Source organism: Protomyctophum bolini, assembly GCF_963924005.1.
Source record: "Protomyctophum bolini genome assembly, chromosome: 12".
In the NCBI taxonomy this organism is placed as follows: Eukaryota; Metazoa; Chordata; class Actinopteri; order Myctophiformes; family Myctophidae; genus Protomyctophum; species Protomyctophum bolini.
Window position 1 is genome coordinate 40,620,090 of NC_137873.1, and position 27,641 is coordinate 40,647,730.

The window sequence follows — 27,641 nt, forward strand, 5'->3', positions numbered from 1 at the left end:
CTCTCATGAAACTGTCCATGACAGTGTCATGCCGAAGCCCAGTCACGTGACCATTTCCTTCTCCTAGCTTCCTTGGTGTGTTCCCGGCTTGTTCCTGAAAGCCTTCGAGTAAAAAAAAGCTCCACGGGCGTAGCTTAAGAGGTCCAAGTATTCTATCTCTCGAGTATTGCACAATGTCTGACACAATGTTTGCACACAAACCCGTAAAGCTGGGCATAGGAGTGGCTAGCGCCCCTCAAGGCTGGGCATAGGAGTGCCTAGCGCCCCTCAAAGAATGTATACACATGACATGCCTGCCCAAGATGCCCAAGATGTAGACCGCGGTGTCTTGGGAGGGAAACCATCTAGTTGACCCGGGTTAACGTATTCAACCTGCTCGGGAGAGAGGGAGGATGAGGAAAACTGTGTCATAGCTGCCATTTATACTTCATTCTGGTTGATTTGACTCGTTTAGAAAAACACAACACCCTCATCCATGCCTTCATCACATCCAAACCTGCAATAGCCTCCTACAGTATGTTCAAAACTCTGCCCGCCCACCCACCCGCCTGCTCACCAGAACCCGATCCAGGGACCACATCATCGCACCTGTCCTCTGTGAACTCCACTGGCTCCCAGTCAAGTACAGGATTGACCTAAATCTGTAAAAATACTCAACATGCCAAAGCATACATACAAAGCCCTCATCAGGCCCCGCGCTACCTCTGAACAACTCGTCAAATGTCCCCACCCTTTCCACTCGGGTCAAGCACTGCCAAACCGACTGGAACCCCACGAGTCCAACAAGCAAACCTGGGTCCTGGTAGGGTGACAACAAGGGCCTTCGCAGTGGAACTCACTCCCAGCTCACATCAGACCTTCGAAACGTTCACAAGCACGCTCAAAAACCCACCTTTTCAGACTTGGGTTTCCCTTACATAATTCCCCACAGCCCACTTTGTTTGTCGACCTTAGTTCCTAGTTTTTTGTTGTGTATTACACCTCCAACTACCTTAAATTCTATATACAGTATTATAATTACACCTCCATTACACTTTCCTACAGTTGACTCCACGTCCATACGATGCGCACGCACACACACACACACACACACACACACACACACACACACACACACACATTTCTCTCTTCCTTGATAAGGAGGGAGTAGAAGGAGATAAACCGCCAAGTGCTACATTTGCATTTGATCAAAGGCACACATCCTCATTCCAACCAGTGGTCCCATCTTGTCTCTCCAAAGGTTGGTGAAGACTGGTACCAGGGGCGATTCACTGGGTTTGACCCAGTCCGGCCAAACACACACACACACACACACACCCGGGGAGTTGCATCAGGGCAGAAAAATGTTCTGCTCAGCGACCATGGGGCTGTAATTACATAGGAGCAGTGCTGAGCTCTGCAGGATGAGCGTCAGGAGTCTAAGAGCGGAGAGATGGAGTGGGAGATCCTGTATGGGGGAAGAGACGAGAGAGAGAGGGTGAAAGAGTGACAAAGAGTATACAGCACAGGAAGGGTGGGTACAGACTAGTACAGACAGAGAGGTCAAACTCAAACCTTTGTCAGTGGGAGTGGGACTAGCTTTAGGGCAAAGTACAAAGGAGCAGGAGATTAAACTTTCATTAAAACGTCCCAGGCTTTAATCAAGTCTACTGGACAAAGAGTTGCAGTCGTGGCGGGGGGGGGGGAAACCAGTATGCATCCACTCTACTGCCAAGGGAGCCACAATTATTCCTACTTCTAATATAATGCATATAAATTATTCCTACTTCTAATATAATGCACATCAATTAATCCTACTTCTAATATAATGCATATCAATTAATCCTACTTCTAATATAATGCATATAAATGAATCCTACTTCTAATATAATGCACATCAATTAATCTTACTTCTAATATATAATAATGCAAACCAAACAGACAGACATTTTCAAACGTCATGACTAAGTTGAGCTTCAGTGCTGTGAGCCTGCCACCCTGTGGACTTTAAGGGATACTGCAGGCCAGGGGCCAGTTATGCCATTCAAACTGAATTTACAGTGAAATTAGCAATATGCAAAAATAACTATTATTGATGACAACTCTTGTTGCTGAATGAATATTGAATTTTGTGGGCTGCTTCACTTGCTCACAAATAGATGATAGTCCCTGGTTCCCCAGGTGGAGCCTGCAGAACCATTGCGGCTAAAGAATCCACCACTCCTGAATGAAGTGTCTGGTGCAACGCACAGGTCCTGGCTGCACCTGGTCAGAGCAGGAGTGGACCTGGTGAGACATACGAGGGGCCCGGACAGGAGTCAACCCACAGAGCCTAGTCCCTCCACACGCCAGAATGGTGTCTCCCAGTCCTGGCAGAGTAGTTCCTCTAGGGAAAGACCAGGGCCACACAATCCGTTGGAACCACTCCGGGTCTGATCGAGGGTAGCTACTGGGACGTAAATCGGGACTTTATCACCCCGGCTGGGTCACCCGAGTGAGGGTTTATGATGTTCGCGAGACCCAAAACCCCAATGACCTTGGGGATACATCACTGAGGATGCGTCCCAGGTGATGACCTTGGGATACATCACTGAGGATATACGTCCCAGGTGATGACCTTGGGATACATCACTGAGGATATACGTCCCAGGTGATGACCTTGGGATACATCACTGAGGATATGCGTCCCAGGTGATGACCTTGGGATACATCACTGAGGATGCGTCCCAGGTGATGACCTTGGGATACATCACTGAGGATATACGTCCCAGGTGATGACCTTGGGATACGTCACTGAGGATGCGTCCCAGGTGCATCCATGCGATGTATTTTCGTTCTCTAGTGGGAATAAAGACTAGTTGTCTTCCTATGCATATACTAGTAATCCAGCAAAAAGCTCTTCCAAAGAATTCCTTGTGTATAGCCTTTATGATGCGCCTGTTAACCGATTCCGTACATATAGGACGTCCTCAATACCAGGCGAGATAAGAATATTCTGAAACTTTTCCTTTTTTTTTCCAGTTCGCCTTTCGAATACCATATGCTACGCTCTGCAATAAAATTAGTTTACCGCTGACTTAGCCGTTAGTGTGGCGGAAAGAATGACTCGTCTCTCCTAATCCAGGGCGCTCTCCGTGGTTTTGAACGGATCGATATACTGGCGCTTCATTTCTGCTCCTCATCCTCACCGTCTCTCCCGCAAAATATGAACGCTTTTTGGATCATATATCGTATAAATTAAAACGATCGCAATGTAAAGTAAACTTTTTTGAGTGGATTGTTTCCGGGTCGTGGGTTTCAGAGTAAAAGCGAGCCTAGACAACTCTGGCACGCCAGAGCTCCTATTTTGAAGAATTAAGTTCCGGCACTGATTGCGTTAAGATATTCTGAATCTAAATTAAAGTATTGAAGGGGAAAAACGCAATAATTTCAAACTTGAATTTTTATTATTTGTACATTCACCACTTACAGGCGTACTCGAAACAGAAACAGAAAATAAAAAAAGAACAATGTAAGCATTTATACTAAAAAATGATAAAATTTCATGATTTATTTTTTAAAAAACAAACAAATTTAAAACCATTGGTGAGAATAATGCATACTCCCCTCTTGGGCCTGTACTTACGCTACAAGGTAAAGAGAATGGCAGAACAACAAGTCATAAAAGCACGGAGGAGGAAACAAATCAAAACAGGATATAAACGACATCATAGCAACCCGTGTGTCAGGTCTAAAAAAATTCATGGATTACCTCCTCCTCCTCCCACACACACACACACAGTATAATCTCATCTCCTCCCATAAAACTTTTAGACAGTAGGACAGAGGAAGGAACACTGTATTTACTTGGTAGATGTCTGACCCCACGCCTGGCCGATAATAGAACCCAAAGTCGCCCCCCTTTATCTACGGACCCAGATCTGGTAGCGCAAAGGGCCACAGTCCCTCTCCAGTGGAGCGCAGGAGAGGGCCAGGACAGGAGGTCTGTCCCCTGCCAGTGGACCCTAGGAGTGGGCCAAGACAGGAGGCCTGTCCCCTGCCAGTGGAGCCTAGGAGAGGGCCAGAACAGGAGGCCTGTCCCCCTCTAGTGGACCCTAAGAGGGCCAGAACAGGAGGCCTGTCCCCTGCCAGTGGAGCCTAGGAGAGGGCCAGAACAGGAGGCCTGTCCCCTGCCAGTGGAGCCTAGGAGAGGGCCAGAATAGGAGGCCTCTCTCTTTTGAGCAGGGCTGAGGTTAAAAAGCCTGTGAACTGACTGACTGACTGACTGACTGACTGCATGCAGCAACGAATGGACTCCTCACTGATATCGCAAAGCTGTTATTAAAAAGAAAAACTGTGAAGGTGGCAAAAACACGCCACTGTAAGTTGTGATCAGCACCTATGACTTATTTTGGGGGTGGAGTTGGCGAAGTTTTTTTTTTTTTGTTTTTTTTTAAGCTTTTTTAAAATTAGAAAATTAGAATGACCACACAAGCCATACTGCTGTCCTGTCAAGACTACATGAAAACATACAAGGAAAAAGAAACTCAACAAGGCAACAAATGTGAAAGAATACCGAAAAACCCACCTCCCCCCCAGCCCAGCCCACCCCTCTCCCCCCCCCCCCCCCCCACCCCGACAGGAGAGACATACAAACGGCACGCCTGGGAACTAAAAATGCTAGAAGGCTGTGGTCCCCTAATAAGATAAGCATGATGAATGCCTCTGTGTATGTGTTTGTATAGGCGTGTTATGTGTGCTTTTAAAAAAAAGAAGAAGGGGGGGGTGACGCCGCCGGTCTCATAAAGAGGGCGACTACATCATCAGTTGGTCCTCCGTTCGGGGTCTTAAGTTGTTAACAAAGTACATGTAGTGAGTGATGGGTGGGTGTGTGGGTGGGAAGCAGGTGGGCTGGAGGACACTAGTTCCATCCGGTTGAGGGGCTAGAGGAGCTTTTAGCGCCGCCTGTCTCGCGGCTCACTGCGGCTACGGGAACGCCGGCCGCTGCCGACGCCACCCCCACCCCCTCCACCGCCACCTCCACCCCCACCACCACCCCGGCCCCCTCCACCCCCGCCCTCACCACCTGGCCGACGGAAACCGTCCCTGCGCTTGTCGTTGTCCTGTCTGTCCCTGTCTCTACCGCCGCCGCGGTCCCCCCTCTCCCTGTCTCTCTCCCTGTCTCTCTCCCTGTCCCTCTCCCTGTCCTTGTCCTTGTCTACCTCGGCTTTGTCTCCGCTGGCCGCCACCGCCGCCGTACCACCGCCGCCACCGCCGCCACCACCGCCACCGCCGCCACCGCCGCTGCCACCACTGGGCTTCATCCTCTCCTTACGCAGCTCCTCCTTCTTCTTCTGCTCCTGTTTCTCCAGCTCCTCCTCGGCCTCCTTCCGCCGCTTCTCGCGCTCTTTCACGCGCTCCACTCTGGTGGCTTCCCGCTGGACGTACTGGAACAGGGGGAGAAAACATGACAAAGAGTTGGCAGATTTCTAATGAGGGATTCTGGATTAACTGAATTTAATACTAAAATCGGGCCTGGAAAATAGTAGTGATGCACCGAATATTCGGCCAAAGAAAATATTCGGCAGAAAATGGCTAAAAATGCTTTTTCGGCCTATTGGTTTCGGCCCGAATAGGCAGAAAATATATCACCGAATAGTGTATGCAATTAATGCATTCAAAAGAGCTGAATAAATGTTTTATGGACCGATAATAGTAATTATTACTTAAGTTAAGTTTTGCCATAACCATTTTTGCCATGAATCAGGTATACAGCTTTAAGGTACGGCCATGACAGCAATGGTAGGTAAAAATATATATACCGGTAATATTTATCATATTCGGATTAGGTATTCGGTTTTCGGCCAACTGTTTCCTATATTCGGTATTCGGCCAAGAATTTCCTTTTCGGTGCATCCCTAAGAAAATATCAACCATATTTCAGGACACTTTCTTGGACCTCTTCTTCCTCATGGATCTCACCTGTTCGTCTGTGAGAGGGAGCCAGTAAATACACGGAGCCGCTTTGGTTTTCCTGAACAGGTCGTCCAGCAGCTTGGCCGGAGGCTCCTCTGCTGCTTTCTCTGCCAAAACAAGACACCACATTTACCCTCTAGTCTCTATCCGTACTGCATGGCCAGACGGAGCCACAGGCCCTTTACCCTCTAGTCTGTACTGCACTGCACTGCCACACGGAGCCACAGGCCCTTTACCCTCTAGTCTGTACTGCACTGCCACACGGAGCCACAGGCCCTTTACCCTCTAGTCTGTACTGCACTGCACTGCCACACGGAGCCACAGGCCCTTTACCCTCTAGTCTGTACTGCACTGCCACACGGAGCCACAGGCCCTTTCTGAAAACAGTCCCTTGACTTGCTGGGCGAAGTACAACAATGTGCAAACACAGCAGCAAGATTTGTGAGTTGCTGTGATAGGAGAAGGATATCAAATGGAACACAACCACCCTAAAGACTAATCATTGTGTATATTCCTGCACTATACCTGCATCGAGTTATCTTGGTACACAGAAGTTGATCTATTGAAGATTCTGACCTTCAAAGTACATCATTTTTGTTTTGATTGTATTGCTGTATTGTTGTATTGTTCTTTCTGCTTTGGCATTGTAAACGTATGTTTTCTCATGCCAATAAAGCCCTTTGAATTGAAATTGAATTTAATTGACTTGAAGTGCTCTCGGGAGGTTCCCTCGTAAGGAAGTAGCCCCTCTAGCGGAATCAAGTTCCCTTGATTGGGGTGCTGGGTATTATTAAAAAACTGAAATACACTCGCCCTCCTTGTGCAGAAACAGGAAACGGGACACCATTCGTTGCCATGGTTACCGTCATGCAATTGTGTTACCTGTTGTTATTTTGTTTGTACAGTTATATTGCATTGCATCGTGTATGTTTGTGTGACATGTGGATTTCCATTAATATGGAAAAAGGAAATACAGCGTGAATGTCATAAATCCATGGTGTTTATAAATCATTGTTAAAAGTTGTTTTGTTTGTGTGGTTTCATTTATAGTTTTTTCTGGGTGGGGTAAATAAAGAGCCCTTGTGAACATCAGTTGGAGGCGTTGGCTATTCTGCATCAGATGAAGATCGTTTAGGAGGAGTTTATTTAGCATTTATTTGTGGTGGTACTTACATTTGTAGGTGGCGGTTTCCATGCGGACAGAGAGCAGGGCTGCACAAGGCAATGGAGTCTAGATCGACACAGACTCGCTCTTGAGGGCTTTATAAGACACGTACACTCAAGGCTGCTTGGTTTCGGACGACACTTAATATGGCGCAGCCTCGCGTGAACGCACATCGAGGGCAAGTGTGTAGAGCGAGTGGCGAGGAGCTGGTTTCAGAAAGGGGGATAGGGCGGCGGTGGCTCAGGGGTAGAGTGGCCGGATGGTAACCGCTAGGTTGCCTGTTCGAACCCTGTGGGCTCCCCCAGAGTTAGTGTCGGAAGTGTCCTTGAGCAAGACACTGAACCTCCTAATTGCTCCCGATGTGCTGGTCGGTGCCTTGCATGGTTTCCGCCCGGTGCCATCGGTGTGTGAATGCGATGCACAATCTATGTAAAGCGCCTTGGATAAAGGCGCTATATAAATGCACCATTTACCATTTAAGTGTTTTGCTTGCAGTCCCATCACTTTTCCCCTCTTCACCAAATCTCTGAGATCTACATTCTCAGCTCACAGAGCTTGTGGATCTGCTATTTTCACTGAATGTTGGCTTATTATTTATGACCTGTCCAGAATAGGGATGCTAGGGTACATGTGGTTAACCCTGGTGGCCATATTTAGGGCATGTCATTATAGGCAAATAAAACACATAATTTATACATGTTGTATGTTAGTGTTCACGGCATTGTGACTATCAGTCCCATGTCATTATTTTACTGAAGAAGGCCTCCCGACAGGTCATTGAACCCCTGCTAATTTTAAATACCGTGGAAACCCAAATCCACAATAGCATTCTAACTATGAAATGTAGGGACGTATTTACAGAACAGAAAACACCTAAAAAGCATTAGAAGTTTGCTTCAATCAAAACATTGTGATTCAAGTTTTTTTTTTCCCCCGATAATGGATGTGTGCTGGGATTCATTAATTACGCAAGGCCACAAAATCCTAGTTTTACAACGCAAATGTCCTGGAAGGAGCCATTGCTGCTTATGAGTGCGACTACCTTAGATGAACTTTGATATATTATTCTATTATATATATTTAAAGCCAAGTTAAGGCTTTAACCACAAAACGTACCCAAAATAGAGACCAGTTAGTCAATGTGGTTAAGTAACTGTATATAAGCCAAACATGTAATGGCCTTAAAAATGGCAGGCGTCTTCATCGCTCACCCTTCTTGTCCGTCTTCTTCTCTTTGCTCTTGCCTCTCTCCTTGCGTCGCCTCTCCCTGGAACGCGACCGCCTCTGGCCCTCCTTCTCCTCTCCGGGTTTTCCGAACTCCCGGACCTTGTCGCGGTCCCACTCGCGCTCCGCGCCGGCCTTCTTGCGCCGCTCCATCTCGCGCTCGCGCTCGGCCCACTGGTCTCTCTCGGGCAGGAGGGACGGCAGGAGGGACGCCCGGCCCCGGCCGGGCCCAGAGGCGTGGTCTTCCGGGGCTCCGGGTCTGCCGGCGGCGCCCAGGCCTTTGTGGAAGTCCAGCTATGTACCAGAGATGGAGACATGGCCCCCGGGTTAATAGCAGGCTTTGACATGTGAAGCGTGCAAGTGAAATACCGTTTTACAAGGCAGGGGCCTCACCTCTTCTTGCTGGCTGAAGTCGACATTAAGGACTTTGGGGTTACTCTGCGGCCACTTGACGCCATGGAGAGCTGCCCTGGTCGCCACTGCCTCCTCTGCACTGGCATACTAGAAGAAAGGAACATAGATGCATTAAAACCTTTATACTACAGTAGTCACTGCCTCCTCTGCACTGGCATACTAGAAGAAAGGAACAGAGATGCATTACAACCTTTATACTACAGTAGTCACTGCCTCCTCTGCACTGGCATACTAGAAGAAAGGAACAGAGATGCATTAAAACCTTTATACTACAGTAGTCACTGCCTTCTCTGCACTGGCATACTAGAAGAAAGGAACAGAGATGCATTAAAACCTTTATACTACAGTAGTCACTGCCTCCTCTGCACTGGAATACTAGAAGAAAGGAACATAGATGCATTACAACCTTTTTTCCATGTCAAGGTCCATGATTTGTTCGGCATTTGAGTCACGGTCCACCATTTGACCAAATTTATCCTCTCAGACCCAAGACTTAAGGCCGATTCATACTCGTACTGTTTCGGCGCTGTAGTGCCGAAATTATTTCGGCTCGTCAGAAATTTTCAGTAGCACCGAAGAGACGACTTTAGGACGGTACTCGCCCCCCGAACCTCAAATGACGTCACATTGTAGGCTCTACAGAGCCGAACCGACTTTTATTCGACTCTAAAATAGGAGTATGAATCGGCCCTTAGAATATGTTGTAGTTGGATAAGACTCGGTCCACAATTCCATGCTGTATTGATGTGGTACCATAGATAAGAGATAACAGGCGAGCGTTGATCAAAATAACAATTCTTTAATTGTGCAGACGCTTGTGCCGAGTTAAAGATCAATATTCTATACCAACTCTCCGTCATTTAGCTGGGGGACCATCTGCAATCCCCTCAAGGACAATTTGTGGTCCCTGGACCACTGGTTGAAAAACACTGCATTATTACAACATTAAATAAAATACCTGCTTTACTTGCATTCCCTCATTTAAAACCTACAGATTTTATACATTTGTGAACGTGGGGTTCACGCGGTGTTGCGGTACTGTACGTCGCCTCTGTTAACTTACCGTAACGAAACAGTGTGATTTGATCTTATCGATCCAGAAGCCGGTGTCCAGCAGGCTTCCTGTTCGACCCAGCAGCTCCTTGAGCTGGCCGAGAGTGAAGGGCCGGACCTGGTGAACACAAAGAGAGACACTGCATGTTACCATCAACTACTAACTATCGACACAATTAGCAGAAAATAGCACACCTACAAGCTTGTACATCTGCTATTTTTCAATAGCTAAAGTATAACATAATGCTTAAACACACTCCGTCGTTCAAAATATTGTCTAGATAGATTTGATATACTAGTATTAATAGTTAAGTTGCTACATTGCATCTCTGACCTCACATTCGCTTTGCCACAATGCCATCGTGAAATCACTACTTTCACCACAATTCACTTCAATTATTTTGATACGATTTACCGAATACTCAATATTTTGTAAAAGAAATACATTGAATTCGAAAATTTGATCTTTTTAGATTGTACATTCCAAATGGAAACAATAGATTGTACATTCCAAATGGAAGTAGCAGCAAATAAACGAGGACTGTGATGCAACACTCATGAATACATCTATTCAGTGGACGCCATAATGCATGTTTTAGATAAGTCGCCTAGTGGGGACTGGAATCTAAACCCCGGTCCAGATTAGTACCACACTTCCACCCATTAGGTTGTACAACCGAGACACTTGTTCTCCTAGAGAACACTGTACTGAAGACAATCTGTACTATGTTGAACATGTGATTATTAACCCATTCTGAACGGGAACCCGTTTTGGTGTCAGCATCATGTTATGCTTTAGCTATTGAAAAATAGCAGATCTACAAGCTCATAGCGCGCCACCGAGTGGCGCGCTAAGAGCTTGTAGGTCTGCTATTTTTGAAAAATCGAAGAACGACTGACATTTTTTAAAATCTGATCTCGGGTCAGATTGGGTTAATCAGACCAGTGTGTGTCCAGTGGAAAACCTCGTATGAATCTGATCTCAGGTCAGAATGGGTTAAGGGCTCCCCTCTCACCAGATTGGAGACGTGGACGATGCTGGAGACCTTCCCGCGGGGCGGTGAGGGCTGGCGGGCCAGGCGGACGGGGTCGTCGATCGTGACGGACACGCCCGACTTCTGCTGACTGATGGAGCGACGGATGAGGGTGTCGCCCGGGGTCACTGAGGTCAGGGAGGAAAAGGAGAACGTTTAGGGGTCACTGAGGTCAGGGAGGAAAAGGAGAACGTTTAGGGGTCACTGAGGTCAGGGAGGAAAAGGAGGTTTCTCTGTGAGCATTTCAAAACATACGTCTACAAATATACAGAAACAATTAAACAAATATGATTGGGGCTGAGATCGACTGACATGAGGAAAAAGGGCGACATGTCGTAGTTCCGCTATTTTTGAGGGGTGCTAGCCCCTCCTATACCCAGCTTTGTGTGTCTGTGTGTAACCCATAGTGATGGGTTGGAGCGCCTTGGATAAAGGCGCTATATAAATGCACCATTTATGTATTATTTACCCAGCATATTGGATTTTTCCCCCATGACTGCTTTTGGGAGGTTTGTGCACAAACAAAGCAGCCAAAATGTCCTATCTAAAGCAGACTCTTCTTCCCGTTCAGATTGCTTGTAAACGGACAGCTTACCAGTATTCATCTCCACATCGTTCAGATTGCCTGTAAACGGACTGTAAACATGGCTTGCCTTTTAACCCTCTATTACAGTTTGATTTATCCATATCTCATTTATTGCAATACTGTTTGGGCAAGTACTTATCCATCCAATTTACACAAATTATTAATTATTCAAAATAAATTTGTAAGAATAGCTACCTCTTCTCACCATTTGGCTCCATCTGCTCCTTTGTTTAAAAATCTAAATGTACTGTCTATCTATGACATTAACATAGTACCATCCTGTTCTTTCATATATAAATGCACTTACCTTCCAAATATGCTTCCTACAACTTTCAAAGAATATTTTAAGACCAACTCTCAGGTTCATGATTATAATACTAGACAATCTGACAATGTCCATCCTCCCTTCAGCCAGTTCTCCATAAAAGTCAGAGGTTCTTTACTCTGGAATTCACACATACTTATTGCCAACTCCGCATCTTCACTCTTTAAACTTTAAACATAGATTGAGGGCCAGCCTCTTGAAGTTACCCTCTCCAATTTAACGTAATGTAGCGCATACACGCACGCACACACAGGCACACACACTTCACAAGTGTAAATAATGTATTTCTTGTTTTTGTTATTTTCCATACCTATGTTTGATTACTTTGTCTTAATATTTGTATATTACTATTTGTTAAATTGTATATTAAGTTTGGTGAGAACCACATATAAGCCCTCCCTGGGTTTCTTTTCTCACCTGCACACACTTCTTTTATTGATGTTACCTTTTTTTGTACTGTTTTATTGTGCGAAATAAACTAAACTAAACGGACTGCTCACCAGTATTCATCTCCACATCGTGGGACGGCGGCGGCGACTCCATATCCGCGGCAGCGGTAAAGGAGCCGTCCGTAGTTTTCTCCTCCTGGGTCAGTGTCCTCCTCCTCTCCCGCTGACCCCCCTTTGGGTCCTCCTCCTCCAGGTCCTCCCGGCGGCTCCTCTTGGTCTCCTTCTGCCCATTCTCCTGGGTCTCCGTGGGCACCACCTTCACAGAACAACAAAAGGAATGACTTCATGCTTCCTTCTATACATTAGTCCAAGCTGCTTCATTTCACTGGCCGGACGTAGCGCGTGGAAGGAACACGTTATTTCCGACCAGTTCCTTTCCCCTCCACCAGGCGCCCCGGCTGGTGGAGGGGAAAGGAAGTTTTAGAGACCAGGATTACCTCATGTTTTTTGTGAGGGTATACCTACCCTAGGGAGACACGGGGAGAACATGCCAAAGGCCCTTTTCGCCAACCCCGCCTCGGGTATGGGCAGTGATGGAGGAGAGAACGCGCCCCCAGCGTGAATCGAACCCAGGACCTTCTAGCTGTGAGGCGACAGCACTAAAGACTGTTCCACCGTGCCTCCGAACATGAATATTTTCATTTGGCTTTCAATAGTACGAATGCCGATACATGGAGTGAATAAATACTGATTAGGGTTATTTTAGGCTGGCCCATCCTGTGTTATTTCTGTCCTAGAGGGGAGGGTGGGCCGGTCGAAAACAGACGGTGGATCGTATTGGTTCACCGATCTGAGCACCCCCCCCCCTCCTCAGTAGAAAACAGAGGACAACACCGCCGTCACTAAATTTGGAGCGCCGATCTACAAGCTCTTGTAGATCTTCAATTTTTTATATAGTGTCAAATCAGCCATTACGATGCCATCAAGGCCCGCCAAAATATATTTTAGTCGACTAAATCAACTGTAGATTTAGTCGACTAAAATCGCATGGCATTTAGTCGACTAAATCTAGACTAACACTAAAACGTTGCACGTAACTAAATGGAGTTTCATTCCAAAGACTTTGACTTAAAAACTAAAATAGAAATTTGCTGCCAAAGACAACAGTGTGGAGAACTGACCTGTGTGACTGTCCGTCGGATCTGGAGGTCCTGATCGGGGCGCTCTGGGCGTTCGGGGCGTTCAGGGCGCTCTGGGCGCTCGGGGCGTTCAGGGCGCTCGGGGCGCTCGTCGTCTTCGGGTGCAGAGAGGACGGTCTCCTCGGGGTGCAGGTCCACCACGGCCTCCTGGCCTTGACACGACCGGATGTCTGGGATCAGAGACTGTGAGAGGGAAAGGAAAGAGACGGTCACATGATGTCATGGTGGTGGTGGTAGAATGAACACACTGCTGAGTGAGACACATTAAACCTCGTATAGAGGAACCACAGTTAACACGAGTTACTACCGTAGTTTATGCCAACCTTTTAACCAGAGATCTCGATCCGAATCCGATCGATTTTGAATATCTTGCCGATACTGATTTTTCCCAATCAGATATTTCTATTTCTATACAAGTTTCATGGGGTGGATAACGTAGAGAACGTGACCCGACTGGGAACGCGTGTTCAATACCTTGAGTGAATCTGTGGTGATGCTGATGGAAGGCTTCTTGGCAGTGACGGCCGTGCTGGCTCCCCACCGCCTCTTGCGACCAGGCTCCTGCTCGCCCTCGGCGTTGTTGCCTCTGCCCGGGGATACCTTGCTGCCTGTTGTGGGCGAAGACGGGTTTGAGTTCGTCAGGTACAGGACAAACTACCACAAACTGAGCCATGCATGCACACACACACAAGTTCACGTGCAGCAGCGACCGTACCGCAAACACAAACATATTCACCGTGTCGTCTACAGTTAACGTAGCCTCTACAGAGCATGCATTTGTGCATGCAGGTTGCAGTTACAAATCCTGAAATCTTTTATCGATGGCATTTTTAAACCCCAACGGGAACGATGTGAATAAATGTATACAGTATCAAGAAGGGGGGAAAAAAGACAGTGCAACGAGGAGTTGGTGGGGTAGGGGCAGGAAAGGTGTACTCACTGCTAAGGGAGATCCTACGGGCTGTGAAGGCCTTGGGAGTCTGAAACAGAAGGAGATAAAAACAAGACCCCGAGGTACGGAGGGGGAGGTGAGCGAGGCAGACACTATGGATGGAGACACAAGGATCAGGTACAGGTAGGTGTTGGAGGGCAGGTAGGAGGAGGACAACAGAGAGAGGAAGACGAGTAGGAACAGGGAGTGAACGATGGAAGCTGCTTAGCAACAAATTGCTTTCCAACCCAAGCCCGTTGACTGCGCATACGCCGCATTACGCACACTGTTAGTATTACTTTACTTCAAATGAGTTTAAACGTGATCAATTGGAAATTTGGAGGCACAATGGGTTGGCACTGCAGTCCATCAAACATGGCAATACTGCAGTTCAAGCTTCCATGGAGCTACAATAAATAGTATAATTTTAAAAATTTCAGGTGAACATTTTAAAGCCCAAATGCGCTTAAAGACTGGGATAAATTGTTGTCTTACTGTATGTATGTCAAGATTATATATATTTTTTAAAGATAGTTTACAATCACCTTTGATCAAAACTACAGCAGCCATAAATAACCCCTCCTCCCTCCCCCCGCAGCAAACATAAGTAAAAGGGAGGGTCTGACTGAAAACTAGGCATTTTCTAACAATTCGTGAGTGAAGAATACTTAGACTACTGATTCCCCGGTACCACTGACACCTGATCCTTACTGGCTTGGATATGGCCCAATCAGGACTGCATGTACTGTATTCTAGGCAACAAGGGTCCAATCAAAGGTGGCCGAGATGTTTGGGTGGAAATCTGATAGCCGGTTGGCTGGCAGGATGGGGGTCAATAGTTCTTTGGACGGAGGCTTTGGCCAAATGCTTTTGGCCAAAGCAAGAAGTCCATGGATCTTAGGCTTTTAGTCCTTTCAGAAGAAGCGTATGCTTCTTTGTGCATTTTCTTGTTGTCAAACTTGTCAAGTCCAATTAAACAGCGATCTTAAAAAAGGTTTTCTAGCAGTTATTTCACAAAGAAATCCAGGGATTTCTGTATCAGTGTCCAGTTTCATTCGGTGGTCAGGAAGGTCATAATGTTCACACAAGTAGTAAAACATCTACTGGTAGAAAGGGACCCAATTGCCAAGTGCCCTTTGCAGCCAATACAACATTTGGCAAAGCACAGGCAAAGGCTTGGGGGGCGATTGAAAAATCAAAACGATATTATCGGCTCTTCAAACGTATCCAAACAGGGACACCGTCGTCTCCAGAGATTCACTTAGTTCCCACTGTGGAAAATATTAAAAAATAAAAAAACCCAAGTGTCCTTTCAAAAGCAAACCACAGTCCAGACAGATCAGCAAAAAGGTCCAATAAAACACACTCTTCTGTAACTTTGTTGTGTGGAGGATAATGTCCAAATGCTGCTGCACCAACTACATAAAAAACCCACCAACAGAATTGTCAATAGGAGTGTCTTTGCTGGTGGTCCACGTGTGGACATGTGGTCATCTCTTCTCCATCACACCTTTTTTAAAAGCATGGTAGTGTCGTTTTTGGCCAGGAGAAACCAAAAGTAGCTCCTCATAAACTTTAGCCGAAGCCTTCGCTCAAGCGTTTAGTCCAATCGGTAGCTTCTGTGAGCCATCTCCGTGACAACAGGGCCTTTGTTGTTGCCAGGGATGTCCCTTGGCAGCGCTGCGGACCCAGGGGCCTATCTGTGGTCAGCCCAGGGCTCTTGGGGACAGTGGACCAGGTGGAGAACAGGTGGCAGAGGTAGTATGCAGGTACCATTAGGGGCAATGGAAGAGGCAAGAGCACCTTTATAACAGAGCAATCAGTTGGGTTTTAAACATTAGCCACAATAAGAGAATTTATGACCCAACGCTGCTTCCTGCCATAAGACAGTGTGCCAGCATGGGTTTAGATTTTCTTAAAATAAAATCTACATAAACATACATTCTAACTAACACCTTCAGGCCTGACGTCGAAATTAAAAAAAAAAAGTTTTCTAAATCATGACAATTTTCTGAAAGATTTGAGGCACATTTTAACAATTTTTTAAAAAATAGCAGATTTACAGCTACAAATTCATAGCGCGCCACTCGGTGGTGCGCTATGAGCTTGTAGGGTTCCCGCCCTTTAAGAAAAGTAATTGATATGTTGCAAAACCTGCTCGCTTCCTTTCCTTCTCTTCATGTTACAAAACCTGCCGGACTAGTTGTGCCGTTTAAGGCAAGTCTAAAAGTACTACATTTTCTAAAGTAGTTTCAAGTCTACTCAAACTTTTTAAAAAAAAGGCACACTATATAACTCAGTTTCAACTAAGAGCTGTGAATGAAAATAAGAGAATAAGTATTGAATCGTTGGGTGCATCTTCTCAGTCCTTCAAGCCAGTCACTTTTTAACAAACCTGAGACTTGTTGAGTTCAGCCTTACCTCGTCGCTGGTCTCTGGAACCTTTTCAGGCTCTGTCATGGCAGTCTCCCTCACCTCCCTGGATGAATAGCGTGAAATGTACACAAGAGGAGGAAGAAGAAGGGGCATTTGGAAACGGGATGGAAAGGGGAAAACCATTTCATAATTTAGTTTCAAATAAATAAAAACGATCCACCGCAACAACACTTCTAGACTTGCAGATAAAAATTCTTTAATGACTATCAACAGCTTGGGCCACCCTCCTAATAACATTACTTAAGCTCTTGCCATGCGAGTCTTGTACTCTCTTGTACTCGTTCTCCCAGTCCAGATGTTCTACTTTGATCACACGACGGTGTGTCCCATCATGTCTACATGAAGGTACTACGGCCATCTAATATAAAAGCTCACAATGTCATGTGATGACGAGCTTGTAGATCTATTTACTTTCAGCGCAAAAGACACCACCGTACGGCCGGCGGCCACCCGGAGCACAAAAACATGAAGCATGACAGAAATGAGAAATGCACAGGAGCCGCTTCAGGTCCATGAACCTGATCCGTTCAAAAAGGACACACCGCGAGCTACACTGAGCTGACGGACGGATGAATGGATGCCCTCCCACCCCAGCCCACGTCGCGCTATAGAAATCCACAATACATCAATTCACTCCATTAGTGTCAGATGGGCGAAAAGGCTAAAACCATCTGGCTCTCCTACTATACAAGGAGGGAGAAAAAAAGCCTTCGCGTCGGGAAGAAGAAGCGCTCCCGCTCTCCTCCTCCTCCTCCTACCTTCCCTCTCATTAAATTCTAGTCGGCTCTGAAAGCATTCCTGTCTGTATCGGTTGTCAACCAAAACCTGGAATGGACAACGTCAAAGCTACAGAGTGTAATAACCTCGGTTATTAATGCGCCTCCGGATGCAACAAAATCCTGTTATCGACCCATTAAAGTCAGCCAGGCTGCACAGCCATGTTGCTGCGAAGGAGAAATGTGAGGCATTAAAAAAAAGAAAAAAGAAGAGGATGCGCATCCTCACAACAACGCTGGCTACGAGGCAGTCTTAAAACATGCCTGACAAGAAATCCAACACCTGATATTCTCATACTGCATTCAAGGATTTCTATCATTTCACACATATATATATATAAATCAGTTATTCATACACAAAGGGCTAACATTAAACTAAGTGTACTATAGAATAAATGTGTGCCAAGCCACGGTGGTTTCACAGTAAACTCATGTACATCCTTTCTTACCGTGTACCAAATGCAAATTACAAAAAAAAATAGTCAATTTTCACGATATCACTGACTGCATTATCACAGCTGCTATATATGAAAAGTCAGGATAATATAAACTAACCGTTACTCTTATACATCGCAAAAAACATAACTGCTTTCTGCCTTCAGTCATATTTATGTCTCAGGGAATGAATGCAATGCGAGCCAGCAGTACGTGTTCAACGGCCCAACGCGGTGCTTCGGTCGACCGCGTAACTTAATCCATAATCCAGTAACACATCTCTCACACACACACACGGCTCAGAACAACAATGGGACCAGAATACCAGATACAACAATGCTATACTTTGTCTTTTGGAATGATCCTCTGAGGCTATATACTAGCATCCATGGATTTTTTTTGTGTTCGATTCCCCCCACACACACACACACACACACACACACACCTTATTATTCTTATGTATTATTTTCAGTAATAATCACACGTTGACTGTCATTTCAGTCACATGATGGGCCATGATGTGACCGATTCAGGTTTGACTAGAATAAATGCAATGATGTGGATCTCAGGATCGCCATGGGAACAGTGTGGATCTCCAATTCATGTGGAAATGGGTGTGACATTATTTGTGTATCGCTGACATGTGACTGATGTGTATGAGTCTCCTCTGCAAATTTGGGCAATGTTTGAGCCCCGATCAGACTACACACCCGAGACACACAGGACGACCCACACATAGGGTCGAATCATACTCCTATTTTACCGCTGTTTCGGCGCTGTAGTGCCGAAATGATTTCGGCTCGTCAGCTATTTTCAGTAGCACCGAAGAGACGACTTTAGGACGGTACCCACCCCCCCCCCCCCAAACCTCAAATGACGTCACATTGTAGGCTCTACAGAGCCGGTTCGAACCGACTTTTATTCGGCTCTAAAACAGGAGTATGAATCGGCCCATAGAAAGCTACTCATATATCTATCAAAGCAGACTTCTAATGGTGAATTTATTTATATACATGGAATATATAAAGATGTATTTAAAAAAGGTAGTTATGTCTGTTGTCTCGCTCCCCAGATGGGAGGTCATTTGAACAATATTCAAAACACAATAAAGATGGTGGATCATAGTGTTGTACACAATCCGGTGCACTTCGGTCGGCTTCAAGTAACTTCAACACCTTTAACCCATTTTGGTCGGGCACCCATTTTGGTGTTATCATCATGTCGCGCTTTAGCTATTGAAAAATAGCAGATCTACAAGCTCATAGCGCGCCACCGAGTGGCGCGCTACGAGCTTGTAGGTCTGCTATTTTTGAAAAATCGAAGAACGACTGAAATTTTTAGAATCTGATCTCAGGTCAGAATGGGTTATTCAGACCAGTGTGTGTCCGGTGGAAACCTCGTATGAATCTGATCTCAGGTCAGAATGGGTTAACGACACGTCACGGTGTCTCCTGACCCACGCCACATTTATCAACGCAAGAGTAAGGAGACCACTTCCAACCAAGGAAGACAGAACCAAGGAAAGGAACCGTTTTGAAATTAAAGACATGTCACACGGTTTACCGACGACTCGTTTTCAAATGGGCTCACTATAATTGAATTGAGGCTGGTCTCAATCATTCAGAAATAAGAGTCTATTCATAAGCTGGTCCACCTGGCTCACATCGACTTGTAGCCAAATGCATTCACATCAAACTTCCAGGGTGGTTTTGCCTCCCAGTGACACAGATCTGCCAGCCAGGAATTTCAAGACAAGATGATGTCTGATCTTTTGTTCCATGGGGGTGCATACTTAGTTTAGACTAGTCATTGGTTAGGCATGGGTTAAGGATAGGTTTAGGTGTGGATTCCCGTGAGAGGTTAGGGTGAGGGTTTGAGATAGCTTGTAGTTGTAGGACTAATGACTGGTCTAACCAATGACTAGTCTAAACTAAGTACTGCAACCGTTCCATCTTCCTTTGCCTCCAACCACTGCAGATCCGTTGCGTTTAATTATATTTGCCTTTTTATATTATATTAACATGCTCTACCATACAGATTGCTTAAATTACGGATTGTAGCTTTAAAAAACAATAAGTTATATATAAAAAATAAAAAAACATGTATGTAAGATTGTTAAGTGACTCCAGGCACTGCCACCCTGGGCAAGACCTACACCTGAAAACACTATCAGCTGGAGGTTGGCGGGATTTTAGCGGAAGTATTGCCCAAGGAAATGACGTTGATGCTTTACAAATCAGTTTACACATTCTCCGCGAATGAAACAAGTGTTGTGATTGGTCGGGAAAATATCGTATCCGGGGGAAAATACATTTGACGGGTGTTTCCCGGAGGATACATCCACCGATAATAGCCCAGGCCCTGGGTTTTATTTGGTAGCGTGTTTCATAATGAACACGAGAGCAGTGAAAACCACACCTTGGCTTGTCTGGGTTCTTTCCCTCGTCTCCTTCACCATCTGCTGCCGGTTGTGGTGTCTTTTCTTCTGCTGGAACGCCAACGAGCGGCTTCTGGTGGTTCGGAAAAAGGTCAGCATGGTAGTGAGAAACATGTCAAAAGTAATCTTAATGAGGGTCATTTCACCCATTTAGGCCTTTAGACGCCGAAATAAAATAAAAAGTCTGCTGAAGGAATAGGTTACATTTTCAAAGATTTATTTGTGCCGCATTTTCATGATTTAAAAAAATAAAATAGCAGACCTACAAGCTCGTAAGCGCGCCACTCGGTGGCGTGCTATGAGCTTGTAGATCTGCTATTTTTCAATAGCTAAAGTATAACGTAATGCTTGAAACACCAAAAAGGGGTTCCTGCCCCAAAATGGGTTAAAACATTATTCAGATTTATTTGTCCGTTTTGTCAAATGTTTCAATTTAGTTGGTCGTGCAAACACACAAATCTGCCATTTGCAACAACAAAAAAGAAGCCGTTGCGATTGGATTTCACTCCCTCCGAAGTAGTGAGGGACTGATTAGGGCCCAGCATGCAAATTATATGAGGCTGGTTTAATCACCAGGTACATTTTGTTTTAATCCCCTTGAAATTGAAGGTTCCATAAGAGATTCCAGGCCATGTCAAGGATTCAAATGGTTATGGGACGTTTTCACAAGCGACAAAATGGGTATGCAGAGAAACCCAGGTTGTCGTTGCTGTAATCGCAGAAGTGCTTCAAATTATAGCCATGACCTGATCATCTCCAGCCATGGAGGGTTCAACACGTCAACACACTCAGTGAGGCACAAACCCACCATGACGATGTCTCTGCCTAGCATGATTTCATGATCATTTTAATCAAAGTGAACACTTCTAAAGAAAGGTCAGGTCACAACCCATGATGGATGCACCACGCAGGCCAGACTGCCCACTGAAGTGTGCTGAATTAACCCATTCTGACCGGGCACCCATTTTGGTGTCAGCGTCATGTTATGCTTTAGCTATTGAAAAATAGCAGATCTACAAGCTCATAGCGCGCCACCGAGTGGCGCGCTATGAGCTTGTAGGTCTGCTATTTTTGAAAAATCGAAGAACGACTGACATTTTTTAGAATCTGATCTCGGGTCAGAATGGGTTAATCAGACCAGTGTGTGTGTCCAGTGGAAACCTCGTATGAATCTGATCTCGGGTCAGAATGGGTTCATCAGACCAGTGTGTGTCCTAGTGGAAACCTCGTATGAATCTGATCTCAGGTCAGAATGGGTTAATCAGACCAGTGTGTGTCCTAGTGGAAACCTCGTATGAATCTGATCTCAGGTCAGAATGGGTTAAAGTGACAACTGACCTTGCTGGGCTCTTCCACCGACACTCCTCTTTTGTGGAGGGAGGCGGGAGGTGTTGCCGTTGCGTCCTCGACCTGTGCCTCCGTCACCTTCACCTTCACCTTGTCCTGAGGCGAGGGATCGCTCTTCATTTTCTCTGCCTGTGTGCGGAGGAGGGTGCAAATACAAAAGCATATTAAAAATGTATATTCGTCAAATGCATCGTTAAAGAAACGTGTCAATAATGACAATTTACAAATGTACACCCTCTCATTTAATACACTGCTGTAAGACTAGCATGATTAGATTACTTGTTTGGGCTAGCAGCACCACCATTTAGGGAGCTAAATAAGTGGTGTCAGGAACTTTAAAATCATCAACTCCTCGCGTAGTTTTGTCAAAAGGATATAGGTGATAGATGTAGACAACTCACCTTTCTATTATTGGTGGCAGAGCCCTTTTTGTCATGGGATGACGAGGATGAGCCAGACGAATGAGATGAAGAAGACCCAGAATCCGAGTCGGAGGAGGATGAATTGCTTGAGGAGGACCTGCCTTGTCTGCCTCGTTTCTCTTTCTCTGGCTTCTTTTCATCTCTTCCTCTCTGCAACGCAGCCCCTGTCGGGCTTGAGGGGGCAGTTCCTTCATCCACCTCTTTCGCTTTTGTTGTTTCCTGTTGCTCTGCCTCCCTCGAATCTGCTTTAGCGTTTGCACCTGCTGCCAGGCTCCAGGGTACCCAAGAGGAAAGGGCCACCCTTTCCTCCTGGGGACTCTGGACCAGCGTGGTAACGACAGAGCTTTCCTTCTCGGGTCCAGCACCAGGTGTCCCGGAAATGCCTACTTGAGCGTGCACCTGCGGGGCTTCCTGTTCGGAAGCTGGGGGCCCTTCCTGTATGCGGTCAGCGGTCACGATTTTGGTGGGGGGAGCGAGGGGTAAGGCCTGAGGCTGGGGGCTATCGGAGAAGGTGCGGGGCCGCTTGATGACCATGGGGTTGCCTGGGGATAACAGTGGGGTGTCCCTTATGAACCGGAACTTCTTGAACGAGGACTGAGGCAGAGGCGTGGCTTGAGACGGTGACACAGTCGCCCCTGCTTGGACGTGGGGCTCCCTGCCCTCCTGTTCACCCGCCTCCAACGCCGGCTTACTACCAGGCCCGGTGACGAGACCAGGGGGCACAGCGGGGAGAGGGGTGAGGTCACGGCCACGCTTCGACAGAGGGAGGTGACTCTCCCTCTCTCTCTCAGCCAGCTTAGCTTTCTCTTTCTCCAGCTCCAAGGCCCTCGCCTCCTGGTCTCTCTGCGCAACTTGTTCCTGCTCTAAGGCTTTCTCCTTCTCCAACCGCTCACGCTCAAGAGCTTTTGTCCTCTCCTGCTTCTCGTTCTCCAAGGCTCGGTCCCTCTCCAGCCTCTCTTGCTCCAATGCCTTTTCTTTCCTCTCCTGCTCCAAAGCTACCTCTTTATCTCTCGCCAACCTCTCCTGATCGGCTTTCTCTCTCTCCATGCTCTCGCGCTGTAAGGCCTTCTCTCTCTCCAACTTTTCTTGCTCCAGGGCCTTCTCTTTCTCCAGCTCCAAGGCCTTCTCTTTCTCCATCCTCCCCTTCTCCAAGGCCGCCTCTCTCTCCGATCTCTCCCTCTCTAACCTCTCCAAGGCCTTCTCTCTCTCCAATCTCTCCCTCTCATGCTCCAAGGCCTTCTGTCTCTCCATCCTGTCTATCCTCTCCTGCTCCAAGGCCTTTTCTCGCTCTAATCTCTCCATCCTCTCCTTCTCCAAGGCCGCCTCCCTCTCCAACCTCTGCTGCTCTATGGCCTTCTCCCGCTCCAATCTCACCCTCTCTATCCGCTCCTTCTCCAAGGCCGCCTCCTCCATCTCCAATCTCTCCCTCTCCAACCTCTGCTGCTCTAAAGCCTTCTCCAGGGCCTTCTCTCTCTCCAGCCTCTCTAGCCTCTCTTGCTCTAGAGCCTTCTCTCTCTCCATCCTCTCCCTCTCTCGCTCTAGAGCCATCTCTCTCTCCATCTTCTCTCTCTCCACTCTCTCCCTTTCTTGCTCTAGAGCCTTCTCTCTCGCCATCCTCTCATCTCTCTCTCGCGCCAAGGCTCTTTCTCGTTCCAGCCTTTCTAGCTCCAGAGCCTTCTCCCTCTCCCTCTCTCGTTCCAGCCTTTCTTGCTCCAGAGCCTTCTCTCTCTCCATCCTCTCCCTCTCTCGCTCTAGAGCCATCTCTCTCTCCATCTTCTCTCTCTCTCGTATCAGCCTTTCTTGCTCCAGAGCCTTCTCTCTCTCCATCCTCTCCTCTCTCTCTCGTTCTAGCCTTTCTTGCTCCAGAGCCTTCTCTCTCTTCAGCCTCTCCCACTCTAAAGCCTTGGCTCTCTCTTGCTCCAGAGCCCTCTGCTTTTCTTCCCTTTCTCGCTGTAAAACCCTTTCCTGTTCCTCTCTTTCCCTTTGCAGGGATCTTTGCCTCTCCGCCTCAAATTCTCGCTCTTTGGCCAGAGCTCGTTCCCACTCGTCCCTCTCTCTCTGCTCTCTCTCCAACCTCTCTCGCTGCTCTCTCTCCAGAGCTCTCTCTCTCTCTAAACGCTGTTGTTCCAAGGCCCTTTCTCTCTCCTCCGTTTCCCGTGCAAGGGCCCTTTCTCGCTCCTCTGCCATGGCTCGCTCTTGCTCCAGCATGCGCTGTCTCTCTTGTCTTTCCAGCTCAAGGGCTCTAAGTCTCTCTTGCTCAAGGGCCCTTTCCTTTTCTAACTGAAGCTCCCTCTCTTCTTCTGCAGTGGTCCTGAGCACACTCACAGGTACTTGACTGCTGTGGGGAAGATGGGCACCCATGACGCCTTGGTTGGTGCCTGGAATCATGGGGAACTGTGCGCTGCTGGTGTTGGCTGTGTGGGTGATGGCAGAGATCATGCCTTCGTTGTGCACCCTGCCAGGATACGCTGCAGCAGCAGAACTGCCGTCCTGCCTTTCTAACTGTCCGTCACGGTTGTGCCACCCGACTCCTGAGAAAGCCCCCTCGGACTCCATCTTGCGAGCCAGAAGTGTCAGCGGGCCAGGTTTGCGCTCGGCGTGCCCGCTCCTCTGCGGCTCCGGGCTGCTGCTGCGGCTGCCACTGCTGGAGGAGCCAGAGCTGGAGGTGCTGGACGCACGCTGCCTCGCCGGGGGCACGTCTGGACTAGGGGGGCTTTGTTTGGGGGTGTCGGGAAGGGGAAACGATAACTCTGGGGGAGGGGAAGGCGGGGGCGTGGGTTGGCGAAGTTGCGGAGACAAGAGGGGCGGGAGATGCTGGGCGGGCTGACGGGAGTCTCCGGACCGCTCTCTAGCCGCGGGTCCTCTGGCCGGCTCTCCGAGGTTCCTCCTCCTGGCGTTGCTGTCCCAGTCATCGTCCTCTCCATCCTCGTCGCCCTCGTCACTCTCCTCCTCGTCACTATCGGCCGGGCCTTGGCTAGATGTGGGGAACCTCTCCGGTCTATGCTCACCACCAGCAACACGCATGGTCAGGGATCCTGGGGCAGAAGCGTGGGGACTAGACATGCCTCCGTTCCCGTCTCTCGCGTTAGCTGGGCCAGCCAGGCCTTCTCCATCAGAGGGGGCGAATGGCTTATGCGAGTCTCCCAACGCCGGTGTTGCATCCTGGTTATGAAAAAGGGAGGCGAGATTCAGTTTTACAGATTCGGCACATTGCAACTAAAAAAGGTGGATGTCAAGCCGGTGGCCATGAAAGCATGCAACAGTTTGTAAAAGCATGCAATATGTTTAAAGTCATGCACATACAAAAATAATAACTTTAATTAACTCAGACATCTGACCTGGGCTGGGGGAGGACACGAGTTACTGTTGTTGACTTCCGCGTGGTCCTCTTGGTCTGCACAAAACACAGTACAACTTTAATCTACAATGGACGGCATTGTGTGGGTGCGTGTCAAAAAACACAATTACTAGGAGGTGGTTTTACGCGTCAAGTCTCTCTCACCATCAGATTCGTCAACGGCTTCTTCCCGGGCCTCTCTCTCCAGGCGCTGTCTCAGCAGCTCCTGTTGTTTGGCCAGATACTGCTTGATGAAGCTGTTCTGACTCATCTCCTCGCCGATCTAAAAATGCAAGAGACAAAACACTGAAAACAAGCCACCAGGAGGACGTCACAGAAGATGCCACAAGGTGGTGTTTTCAGACAGTGGCACCTTACCTGAGAGTTGGGCTGCAGTCCAGAATGGGGGGTGGACGTTCGCTGTAGGTTCTCCAGCATGAGAGCCTGTTATTGACACAAGATATTATACTTTGTTAACACATAAATGGTAAATGGTGCATTTATATAGCGCCTTTATCCAAGGCGCTTTACATAGATTGTGCATTACATTCACCCATTCACACACACATTCATACACTGATTGCGGCGGAAGCCATGCAAGGTACCAACCAGCACATCGGGAGCAATTTGGGGTTCAGTGTCTTGCCCAAGGACACTTCGACATGTAGACAGGAGGAGCCGGGATTCGAACCGCCGACCCATGGATCATTGGACGACCTGCTCTACCTCTTGAGCCACAGTCAACCCAACACAAATAACTGACAAAGGTCTGTGGCTGGAGAGCGCTACAATTAAACTTTGTGTCTACCGCAGACCTGTAAAATTGTGCAGACGGGAAAATATATTTTTTGCATAACAAACTTTTAAGTCCATACGGTTACACTTTTATGATGAATTCCTGTTCTGTTCTTTGACTATATAGAAGTGTCTATTTGTACGTCTCTAAATGTTTTGATGAATTGAACAAGGTGGACCCTCTTGTAAACAAGTGTAATGCTTAATTGGGTCGTCCACTCACAGTTAACAGTCTTTGTATTGAGTTTGCTTGAAATGTACTGTAATTCTGCAAACCGTTGATAAATATTTCAATCAATCAAAAACATGGTTGTTTTAAGACCCACTTATTGATTGAGAATGTATTTGAGCACAATTCCAATTTTATATAATGTATGCATAATATTAAAAACAGTGGTTTCTGAAAGAGGGCAATACGTGGTGTTAAAACCATGAAAGCTATGCCTAATGGGTGCCATTAGGGATTCATTCATTGCATTCAACATAAAAAACTAGGGAGGACAATGGGCCAACAAGTCACCACCAGCTAGGAGACCACGCAATGTAAACATTTACACCAGGCGCACAACTTGAGCAACGCAATTGTAAAGTTACGCAGGCTCCCTAAAATTGTAAAAGAATAGTAATTTGGAACAGTAATAATAGCATATGGGTTCAATCAATTAGGCGGCGCATAAAAGTCAACTTTAAGTTACTGCAAGTTACTGTGCTAGCCAACAAGCTAGTTCCTATTCCCAAATTGGCCAACCTCCCCCCATCAACATTCAACAATGCGTGGAGTTGAGCAGACCCAAACACACACACACACACACACACACAGCAGCAAGCCAACCACTGAGGCCACAACTCAAACACACACACACAAACATCGTTAGCCAAGTTAGCCTTCTTCATGTTAGCATCATTTGCCACCAATAAATGCTTTGGGTGGGAGTTTAATTCAACGCATGTTTTCGGTGCTGCTGCTGTAACGTTACACGACGGCCGGGAACATCGTGTAAAAGTTCAGCGTAAGGAATAACACTGCACGCCGAGCTCCGTGCTAACTAGCCAACTAGCGCTAACGTTAGCTGCTAACTGCTAACAGTAGGCAGTTTGTCGGCCTTCAGTTCCGAGTCCAGCAACCAGTCCGCGGAGGATGCGAGCCCCCCCGCACACACACACACACACACCACCGCCCAGGCGTTATAACAACTCACCCCTTTGAGTCTCTTGATGAGCGCATTTTTCTGTCCGCTTTTCGGGAGCCCTCGCTCCTCCAGGGCGGCTTTGAGGTCCGCCACCCGAAGAGACTGGAGCGGTCTCCCGTCCAGCGTTACGTCTTCGAGGTCCGCCATTTTCCCTCTTCCTCAGTCAGTTCAGTTCGTTCCCTTCCCCGACGACAGTATAGTGAGCAGCCTTC

The 27,641-nt window shown here is 47.2% G+C and overlaps 1 protein-coding gene across 4 annotated transcripts; it reads right to left on the reverse strand.

Moving 5' to 3' along the window:
- Positions 1-1,317: 1,317 nt before the first annotated feature.
- Positions 1,318-27,636, reverse strand: acin1a (apoptotic chromatin condensation inducer 1a). 4 transcript variants are annotated; one of them, XM_080777185.1, is made up of 19 exons: positions 27,439-27,635; positions 25,823-25,888; positions 25,610-25,727; positions 25,446-25,501; positions 22,087-25,269; positions 21,677-21,814; positions 20,320-20,411; positions 16,676-16,733; positions 14,264-14,303; positions 13,798-13,931; positions 13,306-13,506; positions 12,236-12,440; positions 10,807-10,952; positions 9,801-9,908; positions 8,717-8,824; positions 8,311-8,617; positions 5,941-6,041; positions 5,181-5,405; positions 1,318-1,447 (listed from the first exon to the last, which is right to left on the reverse strand). In XM_080777185.1, exons 1-19 carry the CDS (start codon positions 27,574-27,576, stop codon positions 1,331-1,333), a joined length of 5,541 nt encoding a protein of 1,846 aa, XP_080633311.1. In that variant the 5' UTR covers positions 27,577-27,635; the 3' UTR covers positions 1,318-1,330. The 4 variants fall into 4 exon arrangements, with proteins under 4 accessions (XP_080633311.1, XP_080633310.1, XP_080633309.1 ...); XM_080777184.1 differs by lacking the exon at positions 1,318-1,447 and having other exon boundaries at positions 4,847-5,405; positions 22,087-23,637; positions 23,683-25,269; positions 27,439-27,636; XM_080777183.1 differs by lacking the exon at positions 1,318-1,447 and having other exon boundaries at positions 4,847-5,405; positions 22,087-23,643; positions 23,683-25,269.
- Between the last annotated feature and the right edge of the window lie 5 nt (positions 27,637-27,641).